The sequence below is a fragment of the Plectropomus leopardus genome, chromosome 14 (genome assembly GCF_008729295.1).
Source record: "Plectropomus leopardus isolate mb chromosome 14, YSFRI_Pleo_2.0, whole genome shotgun sequence".
Classification (NCBI taxonomy): domain Eukaryota; kingdom Metazoa; phylum Chordata; class Actinopteri; order Perciformes; family Serranidae; genus Plectropomus; species Plectropomus leopardus.
Window position 1 is genome coordinate 30,056,605 of NC_056476.1, and position 8,152 is coordinate 30,064,756.

At 40.3% G+C, this 8,152-nt stretch overlaps 1 protein-coding gene across 1 annotated transcript in view; it reads left to right on the plus strand.

Annotated features, from left to right (window-relative positions):
- The window catches only part of dicer1 (dicer 1, ribonuclease type III), a 48,533-nt gene extending 40,882 nt beyond the window's left edge, over window positions 1-7,651 (plus strand). The window contains exon 30 of the mRNA XM_042500226.1: window positions 268-7,651. Coding sequence (XP_042356160.1) covers window positions 268-433 — 166 coding nt within the window. The 3' untranslated portion in view covers window positions 434-7,651. The remainder of the gene's footprint in view (window positions 1-267) is intronic.
- Window positions 7,652-8,152: the final 501 nt, after the last annotated feature.

Here is an 8,152-nt window from a genome sequence, read left to right on the forward strand (position 1 = left end):
AATTGAATATAGATCTAACAGGATTTTTAAAACATTGCATTCTGTTTTTATTTACATTTTACGCAGCCTCTCAGCTTTTTTGGCAATGGGTTTATACCTTATAGTGAATTTATCAAGACAACAGATACATTTGGAGGAAGCGTTTAAAGAATTTGCATGATATGTGGAACAGGAGGAACTGTCTCTGATATCAGCCTGTTTCAATCTTCTGTTAGGGAACATACGGAATTTTCTATATGAAACCCTCTTATTTTCTTCTATGTGCAGCCCTGCAGAGAGAACGTATGACGGGAAGGTCCGGGTGACAGTAGAGGTCGTCGGGAAGGGCAAGTTCAAAGGAGTGGGCCGCAGCTACCGGATCGCCAAGTCGGCGGCGGCGAGACGAGCTCTGCGCAGCCTCAAAGCCAATCAACCTCAGGTCCAAAACAACTGAGCTCCTCCTCCGAGCTCTCAGCATTAGCACCTAAGCTATTGACGATAACGGAGAAAAAAAAAAGCGACATCAGATTTCCAACACAGCGCAACGCTAGCCCTGCATCTTCAGGCTGCGGCGGCACAACCAAGGCAGCCAGGGAACACTGTGTGGAGACGCAACAAAAGAAGCAGACTGATCTGTCAACAGATTTCACTTTTTTTTTTTTTTTTTTGCGCAAACACAATCTTTGCTTTCCCTCTCTGCTTTGTGTAATCACATGAGTGCTTTATTAACGTTTAGCAAAGTGTTTAAAAAAGAAAAAAAAAGGTCAGGTTGCAATGTCTATTCCTCACCGTTTTTTTTTTTTGTTAACCTCTGTCAATGAGATGAGGCTTATGCTTATTGTGTAGTATTAGATTGTACATAGTTCAATCAAAGGTGTAAATCAAAGTATGTAGGAAGAAAAAAAAAAACAACAAAAAACGCTAAACTCCTCAGCCTGTGCACTAGTGCCAGTCAGTTTTAAAGCGGTTTTGAAAACGCTAATGGCAGACCTGGCTAACAGATACCACTGGAGCAAACACCTGGTGGCACTTCTGTCTGAAATCTGTCTTGAAATGGTATTCTTAATCATTTTTGCACTTATTCCATTAGGGTCTGTTACTTTGAGAATTGTGTGGTCACATTGACACCAAAATCATATACGTAGCAAAGTATATAAATATATATAAAAAATAATAAGATACATGAATGATATTCTTGGCCTTGGATGCTAAGGCTCACCCTCATATCCTGCAAAACGGATAGGAATTTCAACATTCCCAGTTACTGTAATTTAAAGTAGTTTTTAACCGCACTTGAGGTTGCATGTTCTTGTAGCTTATGTATAAACCATGACAACTGGATTGCTTCTATAAATGTTCTAAATCTATGGGTATATCTAGAGCGTGTGAGAGCGAGATTCGACGTTAATGGCATTATCTTGACGATTTGGTTTAACATGTTTTGATACCAAGAATGGATGGAATTAGTCATTCTTGCGCACTAAATGTCTTTCCAAAGGAGCGAATCATCCAGTTTTGATATAAGAAGAGAAAGACATATCACAGGTTCAATATGCTGCAGACTTTTCTACATTGGATACTCGTGTAAGACACAGAATCTTTTCAAATACAGTCTTTGTGAAAAAGGCCAATTCATTTCAACACACTAGTGTTCTTCACATCCCGTACCTACCAAAGCTATAACAGATGTGACACTATGAGGTTGAAGTCGATTCCTAGGGATAAGGATACCAGCCTTTTTTTTTTGTGGTTTCGATAAATTTTGCTTCTCGCTAAATGTCCTTTTTTTCTCATCAATAAGCCCTTTTTCACTTGAATACCTCAGTTAATTGCATGCATTTTCTTGTCTTTATTTTTTTTTTTCTTTTTTTGTTTGGTGCTATGTTTTTTGTATTAAGCTTGAATTTCTCATCTTTTTTGCACTGTAACTATAATACCTCTTTATTTGACCTTTTTTGGAATGATTGGAAATCTGTTTGATTCAGTTGTCCCGTTTTGTCAGCCATCACGCTGCAGAGGAGAGCTGCGTTGTCGTCTCTTCCCCCTCCCATAATACTCTTGAGGTTGACACTGGGGGGCAGGAAATGTATTCTCTGCACATAACTTCTTTTTCCTCATTCACTAGGTATTTCATTAGTTGAGAATCTGTTTTTGAATTTTTGGTTTTAAGCAAACAGAGGAATGATTGATCAGATGGGTAAAGGCTTGTAGAGGTAATCAGATTGCACTCTTAAACTTTTCTGACATTTACTCCAAAATTTAACGGGGAGTATACTTGACTTATTTCTTTAAAAGGGTTGGACAAGACATGTACCTGTGTGGTTTGTAAACTGTGTTAATATAGCTATCTGAAATCAGATTCACAGTCATGTAATCCCACCCACAGGTGCTTCTACCTCAACACACAGTGCACTCAGTGTTCATTTGTGGACAAAACTGCAATTCAATTCAGTAACTCTCGGACGGTGACATACTGTATTCTTTTTACTGTGATAACTCTATTGTCTATGTCACATTCAGTGAGTCGACATTCCCTCACAGTGATTTGCGTTTCATGTCTTGAATAGAAACAAAACTCAGTGCCTTCTCTGAGGGAGATCAGTGTCAGCTTAAAATAGATTTTAATTAGTTGAATTCAAATTTGAGTTAACGGTTTGAGCCAGAGATCGCAGGAGTAGAGATCTTTTCTGCCTCATACAGTCCCTCCAGGATTTCAAGGGCTGACTTGTGATTGTTGCGGCCTGAAATGTCTGATCTCACGGCAGCTTTTCTTAAAAACCGCAATATATTTTGCGGTTTAAATGCGCATTTTGTAATGAAATTGCGGGGTACAGGAAATATGAGCCGTGTGCCGCTAACAGTTAGCCTTGTCAATTTGTGTCTGTGACTCCAGGCACAGAAGTTATTCCTGCAGCAGTGGTCTTACGATAAACAGAGAGAGAGAGAGAGAGGCTTAGCGAATCAATACACTGTGCGCAGTTCTGCCATGAAATAAGAAGCTGTAAATAGTCAAATTTGAAGAAAAGTTAGAGTATGCACAGAAATCACAGGGATTGGCTTAATTTTAGTTAATTTTTGCGATTGCAACATTTTGAAATCCTGGAGGGACAAATAAGTCTACACTTTGGGACCCATGAAACAAAGACTTGAACTGAACTGACCCAACAGCAGTTGAACCCTCAACATTTGGCACAAGGTCCAAAAAAGTAGCAATGAAAGAGTCTCATGCTTTATCCGAAGCTGGATTATCAACCCAACAAAGCAACAAATGCCTGCCTAAAGGCCCCAGAGACTCCTGGTTCTCTATGTGGTATCCATAAACATAACACCAACTAAAGTGATGGTGGCCACCTGCGTTATTACTCAGGACCCCATGTTGTAGAGGTGGTCTGAGTCAAGTTTTATGGCCTCCAACATTTCAGCTAAAAGTGTGCATTTTCCTAAATAAGGGTGTCTAAAGAAGTCACCACAGACTGAATAATAATTGATTGATTCATTACGAACAGAATGAAAGGAAAGGAGGTCAGTCCGGGTCCCATAAAGGCTTAATCCGGTCGTGATGGTGCCTCCAGTTGGTTTGAAGCAGGCAGCTTATCCAGCTCCCAGATTTGTGAATAAATTACTTCCATTGGCTTGGTTGACTTCAGCATTGCTGCAGGGTTGACAGTTATCATTTGCTCATTATATATTTTGGCATGATGAAGACAAAGTCAAGCTGATTAGAGACTGTTCTCAGTTCCTGTTGGGTCCACAACCTTCGGCTAGAACCAGAATAGATTGGCAAGTTTAACCTGAGAGCCACTTAGGGTCAGGGACTTGGGCTTCTCGTTAAAAGGCCAAGTATGGATGAGAACAAAATGTCAGCTAACAAGTACAGCTACAAACTGCCACTTTTAGATTTAGCCTTTATTTGTTTCCTCTTTGGCTTGATATGGTTAAAAAAATGTGATGTTAATACCAATACGTTTAAAGTGATACTGATACCAATGGAGCACTTCACTGACCTAGAAAACCCAGTTAAAAAAAAAATAATTATCCAGTCGAATGATACCTGCATTTGATGGTTTTTGCACCAGGGGTCTGATCCTGGACTGTCCTGACTCTACACTGGATCAGCAAACTTTCTGTTGCTGCCATTGCCGGAGCTGCTCTCATTTAAAGTATTAGTATAACTTTAAGGGTACTGGTATTTGTACAAGTATCGCATTTAAAACAGTACCCAGCCCTACTGGAGAAGTGACAATGCTACTTGATACTGGGTTGTTTCAATATCCGGTCCAAGTGTTCTCAACATCCCTCAATCAGTACGTTTGCATTCACAGTTTAGTGGACTACAGTCCTTGTCCCAGTATACAAGCACTTGGGTAGAATCACTTTAACAGAAGTACATTCAAAGCCATTACAGAAGGTGGAGATATGCCCCTTTCAGCTGGTTGCTGTTGGACCGTCTTCTGGGTTGACCTGTTATCAGACAAGTTAGCAAGTGGCAAACAGGATACATGTAGAACAGTGTAAACATGGATACATTGTCAGCGCTGTACATTTTGTATGTACTCAATGTTTTACTTGGTACCTTTGTCTTGCATTGTTAACTTGCTTTCTTCTTTTGTTTTTGACGGCTTTCTACCACAAATTTATACCGTTTAATTGAGCCCAGTGCTGGGACTATGCAGCATGTGCAGAATGCCTAGGTCAGTTCAGGTCCGGTTGAGTTGTATACATGAAAGAGTAAATCGACCCCCTACTGCATTATCTAGGTGTTAGCCTTACTTTGAGAAATTCGCTGTCATACAGTTTCAGTCAGACTAACATGGACATGTATTTTAAAAGTTCAGTTTTAGTTGGACTGACACACTATTTTGACTTTTTCCAACGTCATGGAAACATTACAGCTCAGAGTTCATGATGTTCACTTTGAATTTGTTGAATGGGTTCATGTTAAAGAAAAGCATCCATGTAAATCTACTCTTTTTGGGGACTTTTTTCGTCTGCCTGCAGCTGAACTTCTCCTCCGATCTCTCGTTAGGTGCCATACTTTTTTATATTTTGGGTCTGATAGTTAATTTGGGGAATTCTAAAGTGTGAATTGATGAAATCCCTCAGCTCAAATCAATGTGAACTAAGTTATATCATGAAACTTTCGCACATCTTTCTACAATCGGTTAATTTAAAAAGAGTGCAATTTGTCATTATTTCTCAAGTCTACCGATGTACAGGAAACCATGTAATGTGGGATGTGCATTTAAGATTTCCCCGTTAGAGAGATGTTGTCAGATTTGGAGTCACACACCTTCCAACACCTGTCTGTAGTGCACACACACAGACACACACACACACAGCCATTAGTACTTTTCCACCCATTCAACCCGCTACTTGTGTCCAGGGGGATGAGGGAGGGGGGATTATTAAAAAAAAGAATGTGAAATTACTCATACAGTGCCACACCCACTCTTTTTTTGTCTGTGACTGATGAAATAAGGATCACAGTTAATCTTCTCAACATCCAACAGCCTTGTATTTTTTTCTTTTTTTTTTTAAATCAAGGACGGAGGTGTGTGTGGTAGTGCTGAAATTGAGGTAGTCCTGCGTTCTTCAGAGCAGACTATGTTTTTTCGTACTGGCAATTTGTTTTTCTTTTCTTTTTGTACATGTAGCACAATTGAGCATTGCACTTGGGCGCCATACTTTACCTCATGTCAGAGTGTGAAAGGGAGTGAACGATGGAGGAGATAAAAAAAAGAAGTGTATATATGATGCCGTATTGTTAAAGAGGACTAACTTGTGGTTCAGGCTTTGCTGCTGTTTCAATTGCTGGTATAACGAACCTATTTAAAAAAGAATAAAGGGCTACGGGAGGGGAGAGTTAATGTGCCTGCATGTTATCATCTGACTAATACACTGTAAAAAGAATCTGCAATTTGGGGGTAAAATGTCTGGACGCCACTTACAGACGTCTTGCCTTAAACAGCTTTTTGGAAACAAGCTGTTAGTCAAACTAGCACGTCCAATCATGACTTGAATGATGAACTGACACTCTTGGTTTAATTCTCCTCTAACTACCTTGATATGGACATGTCATTAGAGCGATTCTCCCAAGCCTCTTTTCTCCTCCGAGACAAACCTCCCCCAGCCCTTTATCACGAACTTGAAGGAAAAATCCACTCAAACTGGCTTCTGTACTTTGGGATAAATCATTGCTATAATGATATGTCATCACATGTTGCAGAAGTGTTCACACTTGCTTTTAACAAGCCTAGCCTACTACGACACCAGTTTGTGAATTCCTTTAAACTGGGGCTGTCACTTTTATTTGAAAAAAAAAAAGTTACTCTTCTGATTTGGAACTGTAACTGAAGCATTTATTTGCTATGTATTCAAATTTAAAAATTTAATTGTGTAATTGTAACAGGGCATGCCTTGTACTTGTACATTTGCGTTTTTGGACTGCTCTTTAGTCTGTCGTGTTTTTGTAAAGTATAAAATACGTTTGGAGGATTCTCTTTGGAAGAACCTTTTAAAAACTCAGACACCTGAAACATGACAAAGGACCCTGATCAGATAGTGTTCACTCTTCAACAGTAAAATGCTTGTCTAAAAAGTTTCACCTACAAATTGAATTGAAATTACACTCCACCTACTGGATGGTGGTCAGTCATTTGGAAAAAATGACATTAGGCTGATTCATAGTAACACAAAATCCTGATCTTTCCAGCGTGACAAAGGTCTCTTCTGTTAGGTTATACAACAATCAGCCACAATATTGAAAGTACTAACAGGTTAAGTGATAGATTCTTCTGACTTGTGCTGGGAAACTTTTGGTCCTGGCATCACCCATGCAAGTGCACCCTCTCATGGAAACAGCACTACCTAGTGGCAGTGGCTCCTCCAGCAGGACAGTGCACTATGCCACACTGCAAAAACTATTCAGGAATTGCCCAAGTAAAGTGACAGAGAGTTTAAGGCATTGCTCTGGCCTTCAAAGTCCCTAGATTCCAATCCAGTTGAGCATCTGTAGAATGTGCCAGAACCCCAGGTTTGATCCACGGTGCCTCATTGGATTTAACTTGTCTCTGACCTGCCAAGGCAAGGACAAAGGACATCTTGAGGAGTTGTGTGATGTGTGGCACAAGGGTTTTGGCGACAGATCCTTTGAGTTCTTCGGGTTGCAAGGTGGGGTACAGGCATGCCTCTGACATACTCTATTGATTTGGGATCTGGGGAATTTGGAGACCGGACAAACTTTGAGTTCTTGATCACATTTGCCTGGCCATTCTTTGGCATTTTTTACGGTGCATTGTTGCATGGTGGGTGCCGTCATTGGGTATTGTCGGTGCCATTGGGGGGTGTACTTGGTCAAGTGGCATTCAAACGAATGCCAGAACTCAAGGTTTCCAACAGTAGTCTTGTTTACAGGTGGATTTTTCCTTGAAGGTTTTTATTGTGATCAATCTTAACAGAAAACTGAAATGCCTTTGATAAACAATGAAAGTGGGGAGACAAGATATTGGTCTCACAAAGCCAGCATAGAGCACCGACAGTGACTGTTTGGGGGACGGTGGATGGGGTGTGTGGGGGTGTGGGGGGGAGCGTGGTCACTGAGCAGCAGAACACCAGCAGAGTGGAGCTGAACGGACGGAGCGATGAACTGTTATCAGTATGGGGAATTATGGGCCATCACAACCTGCAGCAAATGTTTAAGGGACATTGGAATAGAAATTGAACTCCTCACTCATACTGTATACCGTGCTGCAGTGGTTTGCGGTCTGCACCTTATGGATCACAAATACCTTTAATTTTGTTTTTTGGGATTTTTTTTTCTTTTTCTTTTTTTTTTATAATTGTAGCCCAGTATATCTACAATAAAAGTAATGGTATGGTCATTCACCTGGGGTCCTGTTGGGGTTATTCAGTGTTTTGCATCTACTGTGTGCAGTGTCTCAGCAACTGGCAATGTTTTAATGTAATCTGCTCAAATATGGGGACTCATGTTCCCTAGACCATGAAGGTGACAGTTGATGACTCCCTCATCCTTTGTTCAATGCCACTATCGGGCCCAGAGCTTTTTGAACATATTTTGATACCCCAACACTAGTAATAGTAGACAGGTTTCCATAAACCTTCAAATTGTACAAATTGAAATTGGGAATATAAAATACGTGGAATGGAAACGTGA